The sequence below is a fragment of the Candoia aspera genome, chromosome 1 (genome assembly GCF_035149785.1).
Source record: "Candoia aspera isolate rCanAsp1 chromosome 1, rCanAsp1.hap2, whole genome shotgun sequence".
NCBI lineage: Eukaryota > Metazoa > Chordata > Lepidosauria > Squamata > Boidae > Candoia > Candoia aspera.
In genome coordinates, this window is record NC_086153.1 from 46,734,846 (window position 1) to 46,756,360 (window position 21,515).

The 21,515-nt window shown below is 40.0% G+C and overlaps 1 protein-coding gene across 4 annotated transcripts in view; it reads right to left on the reverse strand.

The window, feature by feature from the left end:
• The window catches only part of LPGAT1 (lysophosphatidylglycerol acyltransferase 1), a 46,561-nt gene extending 25,066 nt beyond the window's left edge, over window positions 1-21,495 (reverse strand). The window contains exons 1-4 of one of the 4 annotated variants that reach the window (XM_063303185.1): window positions 21,196-21,494; window positions 19,434-19,662; window positions 18,183-18,450; window positions 2,821-2,939 (exon numbers count right to left, since the gene is read on the reverse strand). In XM_063303185.1, the coding sequence (XP_063159255.1) occupies window positions 2,821-2,939; window positions 18,183-18,420 (357 nt within the window). In that variant the 5' untranslated portion in view covers window positions 18,421-18,450; window positions 19,434-19,662; window positions 21,196-21,494. Of the gene's footprint in view, window positions 1-2,820; window positions 2,940-18,182; window positions 18,451-19,433; window positions 19,663-19,920; window positions 20,641-21,195 lie in introns of those variants that run through there. The other 3 variants (XM_063303195.1, XM_063303203.1, XM_063303210.1) reach the window with 3 other exon arrangements.
• Window positions 21,496-21,515: the final 20 nt, after the last annotated feature.

A 21,515-nucleotide genomic window follows, 5' to 3' on the forward strand; every position in this document is an offset into this window, starting at 1 on the left:
GGTGGTTGGGCTGAGAGAGTGTGACTTACCAAGGTCACCCAGCCAGCTTTCATGCCTAAGGCAGGACTAGAACTCTCAGTCTCCTGGTTTCTAGCCCGTTGCTTTAACCACTAGACCAAACTGGCTCTCTTATACAGTGTTATTATCCTAATTAGAAATAAAATTAAACTCTAAATCAATACAATCTCAAAGTGATTTCTAATTTACTTATTTCTACTGCATATATATCCCACCTTTTATCTTCAGAGTTCAAGATATAAATTCCCCTTCATTTTATCGCCACAACCACAATTTCTGTGAGACTGAGCTAAAAAAAGTGACTGGCCCAAACTTACAGCATGAATTCTGAGATCAAGCAAAGACCTGAATCTGAGACTTAATCTAAATCAGCTCAAAGGTCAGCTTTATAATTATTCCTTTATAAATCGTAATACTTCATGTATTCCCTTATAAATTCAGTAATCAGAAAAAGATTACTGAACTTTATTACAGAAAAAGATTAATGAACATCAAAACTGAATATAAAATGCAAAAATCCCGTTTCATCTTGCATATGTGACTGTCAGATGTAAGAACATTTTATAAGGAAAGACTACTGCAACAAAGCAAATTTTATTTGGCAGCCATTATCTCTTGTATGTAAATGTAAAAGAAAAACAGTTGCTGACTCTGAATGTGCACTGCTTTACTTTCTATTCCTTGGTAAAAGTTACATTTACCATACAGCACTGATTAAAATAATAACTGTTCTTTAAAAGTGACAAGGCAAATCTATTGCTTTGTGTCTAGATCTAGCTTAGCTTATTTTTGTGAGAAACTGTACAGCATCTCCTTCAAGATGTTGGATGAGGTGAGCCAGAACAATCAATGGCAAGCTATGAACAATTTGCATCATTCTTTTAGAATAAATGTGAGTAGATCCAATTTGATCTTAGTTTTTAAGAGTACGAAAAAACTAGTCATGTAACCCAGCAACTGTTTGTGAAAGTACAAAGAGAGGTTGTGCCACCACCAGGTCACTTGACTGTTGCACCTCTTGGCTGATTGAATTTGCCAGGATGAGATTAGTTCCATGGTTAAGATATATAATAATGCCTCCTTCTGGGAAGGATATGTCCCATTCTCATCTAAAGGAGACAGAAATCAGATCTTTACAAAGAAATGCTCCCTGAACCTGGGAGACTGGAATAAATATAGGCCAGTCTCAAATGTTCCACGTCTTGGAAAAGTGATGGTGTGGCCTTACAGCTTCAAATGCATCTGAATGATACTGATTTCCTGAATCAATTTCAGCTGTTTTTTTAGCCAGGTTATGATACTAAAACTGCATTGGTTGCCTTTGTGGATGCCCTTTACTGGACACTGGATAGGGAAAATGTGAGTCTGCAAGTTGTCCTGGACCTCTTGGTAACTTTCAATGCCATCAAGCAAGATATCCTTCTGGGCTCCTAATGGCATTAGGACATCATGACACTGTTTTACAATGATTTCTGTTATTTCCAGTTGGACTATGTCCAGAAAGTGGTGCTGAAAAGTGGTGCTATGTCCAGAAAGTGGTGCTACTGTCCTATGGTGACCCACAGGCTTCCATCTTGTCACCCATGCTGTTCAACATCTATGTAAAACCCCTGGGGGAATTTATCTAGAGTTTGGAGGATGGTCACATTATATTAATGATACCCAACTCTATGGCTCCCTACCACTGAATTCAATCAGTACTTTTGAATGTTTCCTAAGTTCAAAAATGGGCTGGATGAAAGAGAATCAGTTGAATTAAATGAAGACAAGATGAAAAATTCATAAACAGGACTCAGGGACTGAGGTTCAGCCTCTTTTGGATAAGATTGCATTCCTCTTAGAAGATCAGCATCCCAGTGTAGGAATGCTCCTTGAATCTCAGCTGTGACTAGATTCTCTGGTGACAGTGACAGGGGAGAAAGAAAGATCTTTGCACAACTACATCTAGTACACCAGCTGCATCCTTCCTGAGCCAGTCAGAGTTATAACTTTCTTCATGCCCTGGTTACATCCTATCTTGAGTACTGAAATGTGCTCTACTGGAGCTATCCTTGAGAAGTATCTGAAAATTGAAGTTAGTACAAAGCACTACAGGTGAATCACCAACTGGTGGAAGATAGGGATTCAAATGATGCCTATGCTGAAAGATCTGCAGTGGTAGTCATTTGCTTCCTGGGCACAATTTAAGGTGTAGTTACTACCTTTATAGTCTTAAAAAAATAAGCCCCTGGTTACCGAAGGGACAGCTTCTCCTGTTACAAACTTGTTTCGTTTGTAAGATCAAAAACAGAAGCCCTCTTGAATGTCCATACCATCAAATGCTCATCTTTCTGGCATGTGGGAGAGGCTCTTCTCTTGCTATGCCATTCACTCCCTTGAGATCTACATCTGGCCCCCATTCTCTCAGGGTTTAGGAAGTTTGTAAAAATGCATATCTTCCATCAGACTCTTAACTGTCAAATGATTTGATGGGTTTGTTTTTTAAATGTCTATATTTTAACTTCAATACTCAAATTTTTATTAGCTGTCATGACTATACATCAGAGCAGAAAGGCAGGGAGATAGACAGACTTCAATACTGCCTGACTTGCACACACCTCTATGGTTTGTGTGTCCTGCTTCCAAAGCACAGACATGTAAATATTATAAGTTAATGTGAGAGGATATAGAAATAACAATATGATTAAAGTACTGGATGGACATAGATTTGTGCATGAGTCTTCCAATGTTATACTTATGAGAAAGTTACCCAGATGGTTCAACGAGTACAGTATATCAATGGTATATATAAAAGTAGCATACCGTGCCTTTGTCTTGAAGGCACATCATTAGAGTGCAAATATCGCCTGTTGCTTGATGGTTCACCAGCATCACAGCTCCATCTTCTGAAATTGTTCTAACATCATCTCCCCACTCCATGACTGTACAAAAACAAAGGGAAAGAACAGACTTAATTAAAATAATGATCATTTACACTAATTTAAAATAGATAAAAATAACTCATGTTCCAGAGATATTCCAACAGATTACAGTACATTAATTTGTAAATTTGGAATACTTCAAATACACCATTTAAAGCTAAAATGAAACTTCATGGAAATACTTTCAAATTCTCTCAAGCCAGGTATTCTTAGAAAGCTTCCAATTTATATTCTCCTACATTTATTTTTCCCCAACATTTTCCCCAATTGCTATTAAATTTATGCATTTTCAGTGGAAACATGTATGCAAAAACCATTTAATCTGAGATACCACTATATAAAAATTTACTTATAAAAATGATGAATTTGTTAAATTACACATATATAGTAATGTACACGAAATCAAGATTTCAGTAGCAGTGGAAACAAGAAAAAATGAATGCTTATAAAAATGAGGCAAAACTAAAATAGTTTTTCTTACAGTAAAATTTCTGAATCCACGAAGAAATACCCTAGATTTTCTGTGTTTAAATTTGTAAATTATTATGTATATTGAACATGTACATAGAAGCTATCTTCAAAAATAAGTAAAAACAATGCAAAGGTAAGACAAAGTCTCCTTCAAGATGAACTCAGTGCCTGGTGATTTCATGATCATGTCCTTGTTATTTTCACAAATATTGCAGTGTTCCCATTGTATTCTTTCATCATTACTTCCTTAATTTTCCATTCTAGCCTGACATTTCCCATAAGTCTCCAGTCAAATACCAATCCAGTCCAATCCTGAGCTTGGATAAGTATAGCTAGAAGCTGCCACTTAGTGAGACTAGGCAAAGATGAAATGGAAATTAAACTTTGAGACCATTCTTCATTGAAGCAGAAAAATGGTTACAATGCTTCTTTATATTTTTAATTCAAGCATTCATATTCTGGCACCAAATGTCTAAAACTTAAAAACACTGATGAATGAGAATGATCTGCATGCAGTAAGACTTTTGCCTTCACAAGTATACAGATGTGTCTGCATACAATACTGAATCACATATAAGTTCAGTGTATCATAAAACCCCACTTTAGTTTTTTGGGTCACACAAATCCAGCCCAGATACAGTTCTAGTTCAGTGTATTATGCAGACCCCAAAAATGGGTCAACTTCAGTTAACCATGGATAAGTATGTCATATAATAGCCTATGACTGAGCAAGACATGTGAACAGAGCTGTAAAACATAAATCAGTTGCTAAACTTAACATGGGGCAATTATGGTTCAAGTTTTTATTTTCAGAACTTAAAATACATTCCCTGGAGTGGACCACTTTGTGGTTTTCTTATGAGCATACTGACACTAGCTCATATGCAACATTGAAGCTGGCTAGTTTTCTTGCAAGGGAAAGAGAATCATGTCTGAACAATTCTGAGAATAAATTTCTTTGTGAGTTCTCCCATATGAACCAACTGCCTATTGTAATTATTACTGAAATATCAGCTTCATATGTCATCATTAAGAAAAGTAAAGAACTCTGGAATACTGTCACCCAATAGTACTCCTAGAGATGTAGACTGATCTCCATCAAGAGTTCCAATAGTAATATACAGCTCAATTATCTAGGAAAGCTTTGGTGCATGACGAATGTCAATTCCTAAGTGTTATTCTGTAAAATAGTCTGAACTAATTTTAACTCCACTGTGGTTTTAGATAGGATTCCCTCACCATAACCAGTACATGGTACACTTGTGTTGATCCCCTTAATATTTATTATCTGTTCAAGAAGATCTTATATGTAAATATTGGATGCTAGAAAACGTTTCTAAGAAAATAATACAGTATGGGAAAATAACATTCATAATTATGCTCTTCCAGCTAAATTAGGTGAAATCTTAAAATAGAAGGTCAATACTCTAATTTTTGTAAAACTGATATAGGCAAGGAAATATATCTGTAAATAATGATCAAGTTTTTGACTTAATGATAACAGATACAGATACGTTATTAACAATTCTAAACTTTTGAAGCTTGCTATAGGAGAGAATAGTCATCCTGAGAGAATACGAATTTCTTCTAGCAACTAGCTTCAAAGCCTCTGTAATAAGCACAACTCAAAAGACTCTTATTCTTATGCATTTGACAAGACTGGTCAGAGTCTAAATTTTATCTTAAGTTCAAAATACACATACACATTTTTGTAAATTAAACTGTTCATGGGGCAAGGTCAGGTTAAGGTGACGTAAGTCAGTAGAGGTGGCCTAACATTTAATATATGCAAGTTCATACACAAATATAAATAGACCTACAGTATCTACACATATACACAGAGATAATAAAGATATTCCTAAAGCAATTTTAAATGCTTTTGAAGTTAGCAAATCTTAAGATCCTAAGTTTTCCTTTAAAAATTTATTATTATTTTTATATCAAGTACAGTATAAAACCAATGAAAGAGAAAAGTAATATGTAAGAGAAAGCCCTGCTAAAACAGATTATTACAAGTCTGATTTATTACAAGTCTGAAGCTATGATTATGGTGGGAACTGGTTATATTACTGAATTTAGAACTGTTTTATTGCTTGGATTAGCATCCATCTCATTTACCTTATAGTTACACAACCTCTAAAACCATTATGGCCCTATTCTATTCCTTGTGAGTAAAAACATAGGAAAACTTACAGTAAATTATAAACATTAAACTTTCAGCATTGTGGAGCTTTTAAAGTAATTTTTGCAATCATTTCTAAAAAAATCAATAGGGTTTTAAAGCTGTTTTTAATGGAAGCTTTATAGCTTTGGGCTCTAGTTCTAATAATGTTAACTGCTGTTTTTAGTTAATTACTGTAGTAAATAGGCAGACAAGCCATCACCCCACGTTCACTAACAACCAGCAGTACCTGAGTTTTAATACATATTCAAGCTAACAGAGACTTGTCTGGAAATGACATATCCAAATGACGTATCCATATCCCAACCCCCTTTCTCCTAGGGAGAAAAACTGCCTTTTTAAAACAATACAGAAGTTAGTATTGACACTGAGAAGAAACAACAGCCTCAAAATCAAGGATTTGGGGAAATTCAGGATGGAGACAAAGGGAAATCTATTGCAGGAAAATGGCTATCTATGAAAGGATTGGTGAAAATGTTTAGCTATAAGTGTTGCCCAAGACAAATTTTTAATTACTTTTAAAAGTATGAAGGAAAATATATAGCTTTGTGCAGATCACACAATGATGATTTACTCAAAGCTATATATTTTTCTTCTTATTTTTCTATGGGGGATCAATCCTTTTAAGCCATAATCTGTGATCTGCACAACTCTATTTTTATCTCCTTGACTAGTGAATGTTTTGCTTGTGACTATTTCAAGCCACAAGTAATCTTTACATTCCCCTTTATTTATTTATTTTTAAATGATTTTATATCTTGTGAAATTGGCCTATCTCCCAAAAAGTGGAGAAAGAAGGGCAGATTTTCCTAGCCACACACCTTAACAGTATAGGGCCTGAAGGGGCCCTGTAAGAGCCCCCTCTCTCTCAAATGCTGGGATTAGGGGAAGCACCCCTCTGGAAGAAAGGTGATAGCAGCAATAACTAGCAAGATACTAGACCAAGGCAGGAGGAAGAGCTACCCTCTGTGTAGAGCCAGAAGGCTTCTGGGACAGGTGGCTTGAGACCTTCAATCTTTCATCCAATGGTCTCATTCCTATACGGTATTACAATAATACTTTATCTGTGCGTTTTTGATAACTCACCATGATATTCACACAAATAATAATGTTCTGAGATCAAGCTATAAGTCACTTTGATAATCAAGTAAGAAATAATATTTTGAGAACATACTCTTCAAATTTAAGAAACAAAAAATGTATTTAAAAATTAGAAGATACCCTGGTTCAGGTCTCAGTGCTATGATACAACCTATGGATTGTGTATTTGTGTAGCCAACTACAGAAGTGAAACTTTAAAAGGTGTAAATTCATGGATGATAAAGAACGTTATCAATGGTTGAGCATAGTCCACTGCAACAGTATTTGCTTCCTATATTCTTTTATTATCTTATCACAAAGCACTACTCAATATTAAAATGTTATTTAAAAGTACTCTCACAAAAGATTTGTTCTGCAAATACAAAAAAACCCAGGATCATCAGACTTTAGCTTGGAGTAAAATACTACGAGTTCTTCTTTCCTTCCCTCCTGAAACAGAAGGTATGCAAGGCAATTACTGAACACTAGAGTACTTTTAAAATTGCCATTTTTATCAAACAGTGGAGAATGATGAAATTGGAAGTTTTAAAAACAGAACTGGTCAAGTTGCATAAATTGGCTACTTCTGAAATGAAGGATTTCCTTTAAAAATAAATGTGGGGGTGAAATTAGTAGCCTGAAATGTTTCAGATTAGCAGAGGCCATCTTTGAAAAGCAGCACATTTATCCCATTCTTAATTTGATTTTCATCAAGACTACAATCCATATAACAGGCCAGAAGAGCATGCTAGCAAACTAAGTCGCTGTTCCTTACCTATTAAAACAAATTAAAAGCTGAAATCCCAACATTTTCTTTTCATCAGTTTGCTGCATAAGAATTTTCTGTGAATATCATCGAAATATCTGATCTTTTTAAAAGTTCCACTGAAATAGATCAGAAATTTTGTATTCAGCTGGAAAGTTAATGTGCGTGTTTGTGTATGTATATGTGTGTATGTGCGGCAGGTGTTTAAGTTTATGAACCCTTTTGAATGTTCAATATTTCTGCATAAATATGATCTAAAATATAATCTGTTCTCCGCATGTCCTAAAACTAGATAAAGAGAACCCAATTAAAGAAATGAGTCAAAAATATATTTGTTCATTGAGGAAAATGATCCAAAGCTACGTATTTGTGTGTGGCGAAAGTACGTGAAGTATTATTAGTTCATTTGAAAGGGGCATTAGAGTCAGGTGTTTCAATCAATGGAATGATAATCAGGTGTGAACGTGAGAGGTCCTGCCTTATTTAAAGAACAGAATTCTGGGTATTCCCTATCAAAGTCTGATCTTCACAACACAGGGATGTGGAAGTGTGTCATGGCTCAAGCAAAGGAGATTTCTGAGGACCTCCAAAAAACAGTTATTAATGCTCACCAGACTGGAAAAGGTTACAAAACTATTTACTAAGAGTTTGGACTCCACCAGTCCACCGCATACAAATGGAGGCAATTCAACACCACTGTTACCCCCCAGGAGTGGCTGACCAACCAAGATAACACCAAGAGCAAGGCACGTAATACTTGAGGAGGTCTCAAAGAACCCAGGGTAACTAAAGGAACTAAAGCCTTCTCTTGCATTGGCCAACATCAGTGTTCATGAGACCACCCTCAGGAGAACAACAGTGGTGTGCATGGCAGAATTGGAAGGAGAAAGCCACTACTCTCCAAAAAGAACACTGTTGCCCCAGTTCGTGAAAGACCACGTGGATAAGCCAGAAGGCTACTGGAAGAACATTCTGTAGATGGATGAGACCAAAATAGAACTTTGAAAATGAAAAGTGTTATGTTTGGTGAAAGGCAAACATTCCATCAAAAGAACCTTATCCCATCTGTGAAACACGGTGGTGGAAGTATCATGGTTTGGGCCTGCTTTGCTGCCTCTGGACCAGGACAGCTTGCCATCATTGACGGAGCTATGAATTCTGAATTCTACCAGCAAATTCTACAGGAAAATGTAAGGGTATCTGTCTGTGAAGTGAAGCTCAAGGGCAAGTGGGTCATTCAGCAAGACAATCCAAAACACACAAGCTGTATGACCAAAGTGCTGTTAAAGCAGAAGAAAGTAAATGTTTTGGAATGGCCAAGTCAAAGTCCAGACTTTAATCCTGTAGAAATGTTGTGGAAGGACCTGAAGCGAGTAGGTCATGTGAGGGAGCCTGCCAACTACCTACGTTGAAGCTGTTCTAAAAGGAGGAATGAGCTCAAATTCCTCCAGGCCAATGTGCAGGACTGAACAACAGTTATTGGAAAAGTTTACTTGCAGTTACTGCTGGCAGGGGAGGGGTTCATGCCAGTTACTGAAAGCAAAGGTTCCCATACTTTTGTCACATACAAGTATGTAGCTTTGGATCATTTTCCTCAATAAATAAATGAACAAGTATAATGTTTTTGACTCATTTTTTAATTGGGTTCTCTTTATCTAGTTTTAGGACTTGGGTGGAGAATAGATCATGTATTAGGTCATATTCAAGCAGAAATATTGAAAATTCAAAAGTGTTCACAACTTTTAAATATCACTCTTTGTGTGTAAATAATGTGCAAGACCCAGCAATATTCTCCATACCCAAAAGGTCTTGTTATAATCATAGAATATACTGTGAATGTACATTCACCCTTCTTTAAACATATATTTTGCGCAGTCACAGTTCTACAGAAACTGGTGCTCTATACAGACTGTCATAGATTGCCATGGCTATTCCACATCTGCTTGAGATATATTTTCAACCTGAAAATGTCCATCTTTACTTCCTAATTCATAAGGTTGCGCAAATCCATTGGAAGAGGAATGCTATAACACATGGAAACTTGTACAAATCACCTCTCTTCAAATAATTAAAGTAGCTGCATCTTTTCTAAGTCTCCTATAACTCCTGGCTATTTCTTTGAAAAAAGCAAAATTGTTTGGCTTGCACTTGCACAGGAAGTCAGCTAGGAGCAGCTTAAGAAGCAGTTGTTCAAACCTGGAAAAGGTATATTTTATTGATACATACAGAAGTCCTTTGTAGACACTACAGCACATTGCAAAGCACATTTCTAAGTATCTAAATAGCTGTACTAATTCATACACAATCAATCAGAAAATACCTCCATAAGTATTTCCCAACACCTCTTTTTCAAATATTTCCTCTCATTTCTAGGTGCCATTTTCAAATGGTTGCTAGGATTTTATAATCTATATTTTGCAATGATTCTTTAAGCTGTGCCTTTGCCATTGTCTCTTCACTTTTTAAATGGACATTGTTGTAAATGAAGTGGTAAGAACAGTGAGTTCCTTACTGATAATGAAAAACAAGTTTGGAATTGAAGGACATAACTCTGAACTTAGATTTTTTAAGTAAAATTATTTCAATTCAAACTCTCCTAGTTATTACATGGACACAATCATTCAGTTTTTTGGCAACAATGAACAAGCAGTTTGCTGCAACTTTCTTCCAGGATTTTCTTTCAACTTCCAAATCGAATCTATACTCCTGCAATTTTTAGATAGTCTCCTGTCCAAGCACTAGGCCCAGACAAGACCAGCCAGGTGGTGCTACCAGCTGAGTCTTAGTCTTTATGGAAAATTTCATTTACATTCTATAATACTGAAAGAGATAGTGTTTCCTTCTTCTGGCATGGATACAAAATAGATTCCTCTTATAACCATAAACAGATGTACAATACTCCACAATAAGCATTTGAACCAAAACTGTTTTGTGTAGTGCCCTTTTTCTCACACAGACAATAGGTACCACCCAGAGTTGTCTTGGACTTGGGTGGTGCCTAAATCTAATAAAATAAATAGATTAAATATGAAGACGTACCAGAAGTCTATAAATATTCGAGGAATCTTAGGCAAGTATGCATCCATGAAAATCTGAAAGAGAAACTACCCACTGAAGTTTGAATGCTAGGCCAAAAATTGTCCAAAATGTCTTTCACAGGTATTGAGGAATATACTGACTATGAAACACAGCAGAGAGAAAATACGGTGTGTGTGTGTGTCTGTGTGTGTGTATACACACACACACACATACAGTATGTATGTGTGTGTCTGTGTATATATATAAATGTATAAGTGTTTACAATAATTTGCTTGCTTCCTTTTCACAGCAAGATTTGGAAAAGCCTTTATCACAACCTAACCCTATGTGATGTCTGAATACTAATTAATGTGTATGTCTGAATACTTGCTATCATGTCATCAAATCATGTAAGCTGTTACAGATATGGATCCACTATCAGCCACAAACTGAAAAGTTTGTAGACAATTCATACAACTTCAACAAAAGGTACAAGGTGTTGTCTCTAAAAATTTTGGATAGAATCAAGATAAATGCTTACTTTATTATAAATCACAATTGGTTATTTTTCAAATTTAAAAGTTTACTGTAGTCAAAATATCAGAACAATGAAGGTGTGCATTTTTCAGATCTGACTCATGCAGACGATCAGTGTCTGTTGGCTGCTACTTAAAAAGCTATGTCTTAATACCCGGCTAGGTCACGGAAAATACATGTTCAAGAGACAGCAAGGGGCATATGGTCACACCTTGTTGCCACCCCCTTAACAAAAACGCATATATTCCTAAGCCTGCAGAAATACCAAGTGAACCCCACAAAAGATGCAGCTTTAAGGAATGCCCAACCACTTCAGCAAAAGTGCCAATGCCAGATCCAAACCACTCTTGCTTGCTTTGCATCCGAATACTACACCCATCTAGAGAATAGCAAGGGTGGAAAGATGTCTGCAAACTAAAATTTCTATTCCCATTCCCATGCTATCCAATTTCTAATGGTTCCAAGATATATAGAGCTAAATAAGTTTCTTCTCAGAAAACCATAATGGAAAAGAAAACATTTTCCTAGCCACACTTCTTGTACACTACAGTCCAAAGTCCTTTTCCCTTTAATTCAGTTCTAATACCAGAAGTAACCAAAAATGAAAGAAGGTAACACAGAGGAACAGAGAAGAAAGGCAGTGAAGATGTTCACTACATTTGATTTTTAAAAATTTATTTATTTATTTATCCAATTTGTCCCCGCCCAACTCCTCCCATCGGGGGACTTGATCCATAAATTAAATCCCTATTCCTTCAATGGGAGTGCAAACTTATCTAGAGCCAACTTTAAGATTTATATGTGGAGATGCGGACTATCAGCTCTGTGTCATGTTCACTGTTTCAATGTGCACTGTACATCGTAACGTTTCACATGCCATGGTGCTGACACGCGTTTCTGTTGGGAGGGAGCTGCTGTGAAACCTTGTGCCAAGCTCTGTATCTATGTTCATTTCAATGGAATGTGTTTGGGTTATGTGCTCTGCTCAAGGACTTTTCCCGCGGACCATCAGAAGCCGTTAGGAGCACCTGGGATTGTGAGCCTGGGAAGATTATATGGGGGGAGGGATCTCGTTTGCACCGAGGGTTTTTAGTTTGCATTTGGCGCGCTTTCATCATTCTCAGCTTTCTTTGTGAACCTGCATACTATTCTTTAATAAATCAGATATCTTTGTGATCCTGCTTATGAGTCTGATGGTGTTTAGAATAGGCAATCATTACATAAAGCCAAGAATCACCAAAGTTGTACCGTTAGCTCCTACCAAGATTAGTTTCTTTGTGAGGGAAAACAGTTAACGATGGCCAAATCCAAATCCACGACCGAGAGACTTGAGGAGTCGACTGGCTTGATGCCCGAGTCAACGGTCAGGAGCGGAGAACGGAGCCTCACCCCAGAACCTTCAGGTTTACAGCCAGATTCAAGTTCCAGCCGTGAGGGAGAGGAATCCGAAGATGGGAGAGCACCAGAGCAACCGGCACCCAGCGAATCGCCCGCAGAGTTGATCACCTGGGAGGAAATGGGAGAACCCCAGCCAGGGACATCCCGGGTGTCCTGGAAGTATCGGGTCCCGCTGACCCAAAACGTCACAGTATTAGAAGGGAAACAGCCTAACAAGCGAGGGAGGGAGGAATCTCAAACCCCTGAAAGGCTAAAAGTGGTAGAGACCAAATTAGAATCAATGGAGTACATGTTAAGAAACCTGTCTCTATCACTGGGGGGGCAGGGGAGGCGCGAAGGAGATCCCAGCTTCACACAACCATCCCCCATCCTCCCACCTGGACCGCCAGCGGAGCAGGGCCGGAGCCGGGATGAATCTCCACCCCACAGAGCTCGTCCATCAGTGTCCTCACCCCGAGACAGGAGAACTACTGTAACCTGGGGCCCAACCACTCAAGCAGCCGCTAATTCAGCTCCAACAGGAGCGGGGGTGAAAGACTTTTCTGTCAAGTTTGATGGGGATCCAACTAAGTTGTCTTTCTTCTTCACTAATGCTAAAAGTTATATGAAACAGTTTGGACCCTGCTTCCCTTCCAAAGAGGCTAAAATAACTGCCATTGCCACCAAGCTGAAGGGACGAGCGGCTGATTGGTATGTTCAATTAAGCGAGGCTAGCTCCCCTGAGCTTGAGGATTTCGAGGAATTTATGTGGGCGTTAAAGCTGCACTTTGAAGATCCACTAGCCAAAGCAAGAGCTAAAAGGGCACTGAAGGATCTTAGCCAGGGCCAACTGTCTGTAGCTGATTATGCCCTGGAGTTTAAGGCTTTAGCTGGGAAAATTGACTGGTCCCAGTCTACCTTAATAGAATGGTTTAAAGAGGGACTCAGTAGGGACGTCCTGCGGTGGGTGTTGTACAGAGACGACCCAGAGACATTGTAGAAATGGATCTGTCTGGCCGGCAAGGCTGAGCATGCCCAGCATACCTACATGCAAACCAAGCGACCGGAAAGGCAACCAGCCACCATGAGGGGACCCCGAAGTGCCGCAACTGCTGCCCGGCCAGGCTACAGAGCCTGGGAAGAGGAGAGAGATCGGCACTATGCGAAGGGTCAGTGTCTCCGATGCGGAAAGGAAGGACACCGAGCAGCTGATTGCCTAAAAGTCAAGGCTGGAGACCGGGCGGGCAAACTGCTGGCCAAATCGCCGCCCTCATCGCGGCGGATGACGGCAGCCAAGGGGGTGGCCGACGCTGAAGAAGTACCCTACTTCATGGGAGAGGTTGAAGATGACTCTAAGGAACCGGCAGGAAACGCCAGCCACCTGCCTTGAAAAGCGCCTGCAGGCAGGTGGAGGAGGATGGGCGTGGAAATGCTATGCTAAGTGCTGACTGTCCAACTCTAGCAGTAAAAGTGAAATTGGGCTCCTGCACAAAGACTACAGAGGTCTGGGCTTTAGTTGATTCTGGGTGTTCCAGGTGTCTGATTCACCCTGATCTGGTTGCTGCTCTGGACCTGCCTAGCTTTCCCCTCCAGCAGCCTTTGATTTTCACACAGTTGGATGGTTCAACGGCGGGGGGGGGGGGGGCGGCAACCCATTTCACTGGAACTGTCGCGATGCAAATGGGCAGCCACCGTGAGACTTTAAAATTTGTAGTGGCCCCTGTTGGCAATCCCTTGGTAATTCTGGGGATCCCCTGGTTGACCTATCGAAACCCATATATAAACTGGGAACGCAGAACTCTGACTTTTAAGGATGGGTTTTACCAAGCCCCTACAGCGGACTGAGCTTCACGTGTGGGGGTTGGAAGGGCTGCAATTGCCACGCTGCGCCCCAGCTTGACACATTTAGAAGGCTTGCCAGATTGATACCAAGGCTTTGCAGATGTCTTTGGGGAAATGGAAGCGGATCAGCTACCCCCCATCGAAAAACTGACTGTGCAATAGAGTTGGTTCCCAACGCTCAATTGCCCAAGCCAAAAATTTATCCAATGACTCAGAAAGAGCTTGAGGAATTGCAGGACTTTATTGACAAAAACCTGTCAAGGGGGTTTATTGAACCTGCAAATTCCCCAGTTGGGGCCCCTGTGCTTTTCCAGGAAAAGAAGGATGGCACGCTTAGACTTTGTACGGACTATCGGGGGTTAAATTCCGTCTCGGTCTGCAACAAATATCCTCTGCCTCTAATGAAAGACATGTTAGCCCATTTGTCCAAGGGCAAGATTTTTTCCAAGCTCGACCTTCGTGAAGCCTATTTTCGCATCCGCATACGAGATGGAGACGAATGGAAAACTGCTTTTAATTGCCCATTGGGTTCATTTCAGCACAAAGTCCTCCCTTTTGGGTTAGCAGGGGCACCCGGGGTCTTCGTGCAATTGATTAATGAAGTGTTACATGATCATTTGTTTAAAGGGGTCCTGGTTTATTTAGACGATGTTCTCATTTACACTGAAACCGAGGAGGAACACAAACGCCTCCTTAAACAGGTGTTAAGTAAGCTTAGAGATGCCAAACTCTATGCCAAGCTTTCCAAATGTGAATTTCACAAAACCCAACTTGACTATCTAGGCTATAGGGTATCTGACAAAGGTATTGAGATGGACCCTGAAAAAATTCAGGCGATTTTAAGTTGGGAACACCCCCGCACCCAGAGGCAATTACAAAGTTTTTTAGGGTTCAGTAATTACTATCGACAGTTTATCCAGGGATTTGCTGAGATTGCTTTGCCCCTTTCTCAATTACATTTAAGGTAGTAAGAAAAACAGCTAAATATTACCTTATACATTCTTCCATATATAATTAAATCATTCTGCTACTATTGGTAGAAAATGTAGGCATAAAAGCCACTACCTCAACTATCACAGCTTCAAACTATTTTAGCAAATAGCTGTAAAAAATGTTGACACCTGAGGAAGTCAATTTTTTCCATAATAGGTAGCAGATGATATAACTGTAAAGCACATGATGCAAATGTAAAGAACTAAAGGGGGAGTGTTCAATTTTTTTATTTTGTCAGGGCAGTTTTATGTACCTCATACATGAAATTTTGGCACTTGTTTTCTTCTAGGCAGAGAAGCATGATTACTGGAGCATCTAGTCATTACTGACCATCCAGCTTTTCATCACTTCAGAAACCTTTAAACAGACAATCACCTGTTATGAGATTCTCTATACATTAAACAGAAAAATCATTTTACTAATATTGTTTATCTTAACTCTATTGTCAAACTGAACAACTATATTGTAAACTCAAGAATTCTTAAACATTGTAAAAGAAATATCCAGCCAAAATGCTATAGGTCTGTCACAATTTCAAAGATACAGAACATTCCAGAACCACCCTTTAAAAAAGAACAGAAGAAACCAACATAATCTTCACAAGCAAACATATACCACCATGGAACAACTTTTTAAAAACAAATACTTTTTCATTAGCAAATTATGACTTCAGTATACAGGAGCACTGATCTCAGAATTTCCCCTTGATAATCACACAGGAATTTCCCTTTATCAATTACTAACAAGAGTTGTATAGATCCATTTCTTGCAGCATCCATGCCAGTGATCATTTATGAACCAACCTAAGTTGATTATGTGCATGTGTATATAATTCAAAAACATAAAGTAACTAGCAAGGTGATTAATTAAATATGGCCTGGATGGCATGACAATTACATGGATATAGACCTGGCCCCAAAATCATACTGAGAGAGTGCTCAGCAGACTTTCACCACATTGGAGTGAGGTACCAAGTGAAATACCACACAATTTGGTCCTGGACCCCACACTTTTAAATATTTATTTCAGGCTTAGATCAGGAGATAGAGAATTCCTATTACATGTCCAGATGAGTATCTGTGAAAATGATCTTGGAATAGCGACTGATTAGAAGTGAATAATGAATCAACAGTGTGATGTGGTTGAAAAAAAGGCAAATGCAATTTTAGGCTGCATCAACATAAGTATGGCTTCCAATCATAAGAAGCAATAATTCCACATCAGCCCTACTTATTAGATCTTACCAGAACTCTGTCACCTCCAGTCATCACAATTTATAGAGTTAGCCAAACTAGACCAAGTTCAAAAAATGGCAATGAAGATGATCATGAGACTAGAAACTCAGTTCTATGAGGACAGACTGAAGGAATTGGGTATGTTTTGCCATAAGAAGACAACAGAGAGAGGATATGAGAAAATTCTTCTAAGCACCGGAAAGGATGCCAATATAGAACATTAAGATCTGTTTTCTGTCAGCTCAAACAGAAGATACATAACAATGAATTTAAGTTACAAGAAGACAAATTCCAGCTGAATGTTAGGAAAAAAAATCCTAACAATAAGAGCAGTTTGACAGTAGAACCAATTATTCAAAGAGACACTGGGTTCCCCCAACAGTGGATGAGTTCAGCCGAAGCTGGATGTGTTCAACCAATTTATCACTGATGTTCAATCAATTTATCACTGGATTCTTGCTTTGAAAATAGAAATGTCCTTAAGGGTCTCTTCCAATTCTGAGTACACTTTCCTGTAATTATCTAAGTCATCACTTTGGATATCAACACTATCTGGATGAATATGACAATAAAACAATGAAGTAAAGTGGTAAAGGGTGACATTCACAGAAACATTTTCACAAACTATCTGCAACAGTCATTATTAAAAAAATATTAACATTTATTAGATTTGAGCATTCACTATGGCTGATTTCACACACCAGTAAATCATGTTTAAACATTAATTGAACAAACCACAACTGGTTGAATCCACACAGCTCATACACCACAGTTGACAAATCACTATAGCTGACTTTGCACAACATGCTAGGCTACAAATACAAGCAAACCACCTTTTGGTTTAGTGTGCTGAATGAATCCAAGCTGTATAAGAATTCATACATTTCAATGCAACCAAAAAATAGCATCTAGGACAGAATGCAGAATAAATATAACCTGCTCTTCACCACAAACAATGAATGTACCTCCCCATATAGGCAAATCATCATTCAATCCACTGAAAAACAAGTGTTGCATTTTGGAGAAATGTTGATGGGAAGAAAAAACCAGACTTTGATTTTTTACCTTGAAGTAACTCAGTTCTCACAATTGGATGTCACAGCTGGGCATAACACAGTCACCAATTCTCCTGGCTTCCTTGTGAAAAACACATTTCACCACCACAAATATTTATTTATTTGCTTGCTTGCTTGCTTGCACATAAATCCCTCTGAATCCAATACAGCTTTTTTTCTCTTCAAAGAAATCAACTTGATTTAAAAATAGCAAATAAAAATGTTTATGTCAAAGAATGCCTCTGAGGCAAGAGTGGACTAAATGAATTTAAGAACTATATATATTTTCTATTGGAGAATCAGTTTTGGTACTGGTTTTTTTAGCTGCCATGTATACATTATTGTACCTTGTTTAAAATACTATAATGTGATTAAGATGGCAACCTAATTTGTAATACTCTATATGCATTTTCTGTATCTGTGAAAGAACACATGCAAATATTTTAAGAGGAATACATTCATACAATGTTTAAACATAGTTGCTCTGTTTGCACAACACCCTTAACTGGATTATGGTTTATTCAATTAACCAAAATTTGTGGTTTGCATAGCAAACCATACCATAAATTATGGACAGGGTTCACATAACATGTTAACCTAAAATGTGGCTGAGTGTGTCATGTAATCAATGCCAGTGATTTACTGTATATATAAGCATTTTATTTCAAGTTAAGAAAATGTTCTTACCTGTATATCCTGCCCACCAGCCCCAGGATGCCACCATGGCTAAAAGCCATTTAAATAATACTCCTTCGATATACCAAAACAATTTACTATCCAACAATCGAAGAGGTTGCAGTACTATTAAGTACAGAACATAGGACGGAATAGCAACAAGGTTATTAGCAACCATGAAGCTAAATCTTAACAGTGCCTTCAGAAATATATAGCCTGCCCTTTGGGCCTTCTCCACAGTTATAGCCATTCTCTTCACACAGAAATCTGTAGTCTTTTCCTACAGGATAAGAAAGAGAAAAATCACTCAGCATCAAGTACACAACCTCCTGCTTTAAAAAAAAAACCTTCCTGAGTAAAAAAAAATCATTTAAAGATATGGTAGTATACTTTGCCAGTATTTTCATATATTTTTTCTGAATTTTCTAGATTGTTACACAAAGTATTGTCCTCAAATCTTTTTTAAAAACCATTAATAAAAAATTTTACTACAGGCTACCAATAAGAATTACTTGTCTTAAATCCACAAGAGCTAGAAGAAATCTTATAAAACTTTTCCTCATGGCCCTAGGGTTTGTTTGAGTTTTTACAAGAATATGTATTTTGATTATTCCCAATAAGATAATTATATATTACATAATCATTATTTTCAATGTCTTAAGATCACAGCAGGCATACAAAAGACATGTGCATTCTATATGGTAAGACAGAAGACATAATCATGGTATACAAAGGGCAGATCTTTTGAGAAAAAGAATTCTTTGCTTTTCCCCCATAAAAGAACTGTTATCATGATTTACACATTAAGATCAGAGGTGTTTAACTCCCCTTTACTTTGCAAGAGGAAATGTAGGTGAAGAGAAAAAAATGAAAACATTAAGATTGCTTTTTTATACATGCTTTGACTTTTTTTTTTACAGTGAGGCCGTATAGAAATGCTTATCTAAATGATTTAAGAAATGGCAAAGCCATTAAGTAACAGAATTAAAATTACCTCAACTCTTAAATTACAGGAAGGAAACAGTGAAATAAAAATACAGCAGGACGCACCAGAAACCCAATTTAAATGGCAAATAAATAGCAAAGGGGGAACAAAGACTAGAGCTACCATCCCAAAGACACTTATCTAGGAGTAGGACTTACTAAACTCAATGCTTTTGTTTGGAGTATGTAGAATTCTACTAAAAGGCTGGGGGAGGAGGACAGAAGAAAAACAGAGGCATCAGGTCAGGCTCAGCCCGTGCCATTCACTGGATCACTCACCTTCTGCTGCGCAGAAGAAGGGGAACAGGAGGGCCCAGAGAAGTGGTCCCGATGGTCTTAGCAGCAGAGGGTGGCGCCTTGGTCGGTGGCTGCCGGTGAAGGAGAAGGAAGTAGCGGCAGTGGCAGCAACTCTGACGGGATGACGGCGGTCTCATGGACATGGAGGTTGCTGGCCTGGACCCAACGGAATGGGCTGGGAACACTCCCTATTTATTCCCCTTGCGCCTCACTAAGGAGGAAAAGACAAGTGGAGATAGACCAACTGAAGGAGACTGAAGCAGCACAAATGCCGGAGCCTGGTACGTTACAAGGGAAGGCGCCATCCAGAGGACTTATCTCATCCTAACGTAGTTTCCACACTATTCGGGGCCTATTGGGATTGGCGCGCCTTCCCAGGAGACGAGGCTGAATTCTGCCGCGAATCACCCGACGGGTGCATCCGCTTCTCCTCCCGGGAGGAAGAGGGCAGCAAGCTCAACTCCCGCACCTGTTGGGGTGTCTGAGCGCTGTGCTCTCTACGACAGGAAAAAGACGCGGAGGATCTCTTAAATCTGAGCCCCCGCGTTCTCTCTCTCTCCTGTCGATGATTTCGGACCAGGACATAGGCTCTACCTCTCTGGACATGCACGAACTTGCAAAGGCCCGAAAGGGAAGCTCTACTGCTCCCCCGGCCAAATGGAGAACTAAGCGTAGCACTCCGCTGTGCTCAGTAGCATCTATTTAAGTAACGGAAGGGGAAGGGTAGCTCTCTTGGGAAAATTCTGCCTCCAGGCATTATGACTTTCACCACATCGTAATAAAATTAACTTCCTCCCAATAGCATAAGTTGAAGGGGCAGATTTTCACAAGTGCCACTAGCGTGGGATGCACAGCTACAGAAGGGAGCATCGTGACTCAAGGTCTTTCGAAAGCGTCGGGAGTGACCTATTCCCCTATTTGGAGGCGAGGAGTTCCTCGAAAATCCACTATCCTTACATTCAAAGGAAAAACTGGAATCCCTCTCAAGTCCTCTAACAGCGGGGCGGGGGGAATCCTCAACCTTTGTTCTAAAACGGAGGAAACAAAAAGGATCCGAGAGGAAAAAAAGCACATTCTGGGTAACACCCGGCCATAAACTTTAAAGGTTGGGAATGGTTCTGTCCCAGGGACTTGAACTGGCTCCCTCCTCCAGACTGGGAGCTTCTTTCAAGGGCACCCACGGGGTGCCTCCGTAGCCCGAAGTAGGGGACTTTTCGCGAACAGCATCCTTGCCTACGTCGACTAGGCTCCACAGGACCCTCGTGGGTCACTCTCTTCCTCCGCCGCCCGCCGTCCCCCCTTTGGAAGGAAAGCCCCTAAAGGGTCGTCTTCCCTCTGGGCAGGCGAAGGCATCTCCCCTCTGCCCAAAATGAGCCCAGAAAGGCAGCCATTGGACATGACGACCCTGTCCCTTTTCAAGTTCAACCTCGGGCTTCCGGTCAGCCTCCTCAAGGGCGACAGCCGCCCTCCTCCTCCATCACCGCCGCCACGCCGCGCTGCTCACCCAGTGTAAGGGGAGGATCCGAAGAGAGCGCCAATGGGAAGGAAGCGCCCCGACCTCATCTCGGGTGGCAAGGGGGATCCTCTCAAGGGCGCTGAGGGGCTGTCCCCGGCTTCTCCCCCTGGAGGGGCTACCGGGGAAGCGGCGGCGGTTCCAAGCCTCCCTCGCTTATCCCGCGCCTCCGTCCCCTCCCCTCTCGAGAGGCACCGCTCCCGGGCAACGGATGGGTGGGGACTGTAGTACCTCCGGCCAGGCGGCTTTCCTCCCAGAGCCGTTCCTGTGGAGCCCGCCGGATTCATAGTGGTGGCAACCGTGGCCGCCAGGGCCCTCGCCCACCTCGACTGCCGCGAAGAGGCTGCGCCGTGACCCCTCGTCGCCGCCTCTTTCTCCTACGGCTAATTCGGCTCCTCGGCCGGTTTCTCTGGCTCTCGAGGAGGTGGAAGCGGAGGCAGGAGCAGGTCCCTCACTGCAGCAAGCGCCGCTCCCTCCAGCCGATAGCTCCCTCTAACGAGCCGAAGCTTAGCAGTCTGCCTTCGTCCGTCCCTCCGCCCGCCAGTCAGCCA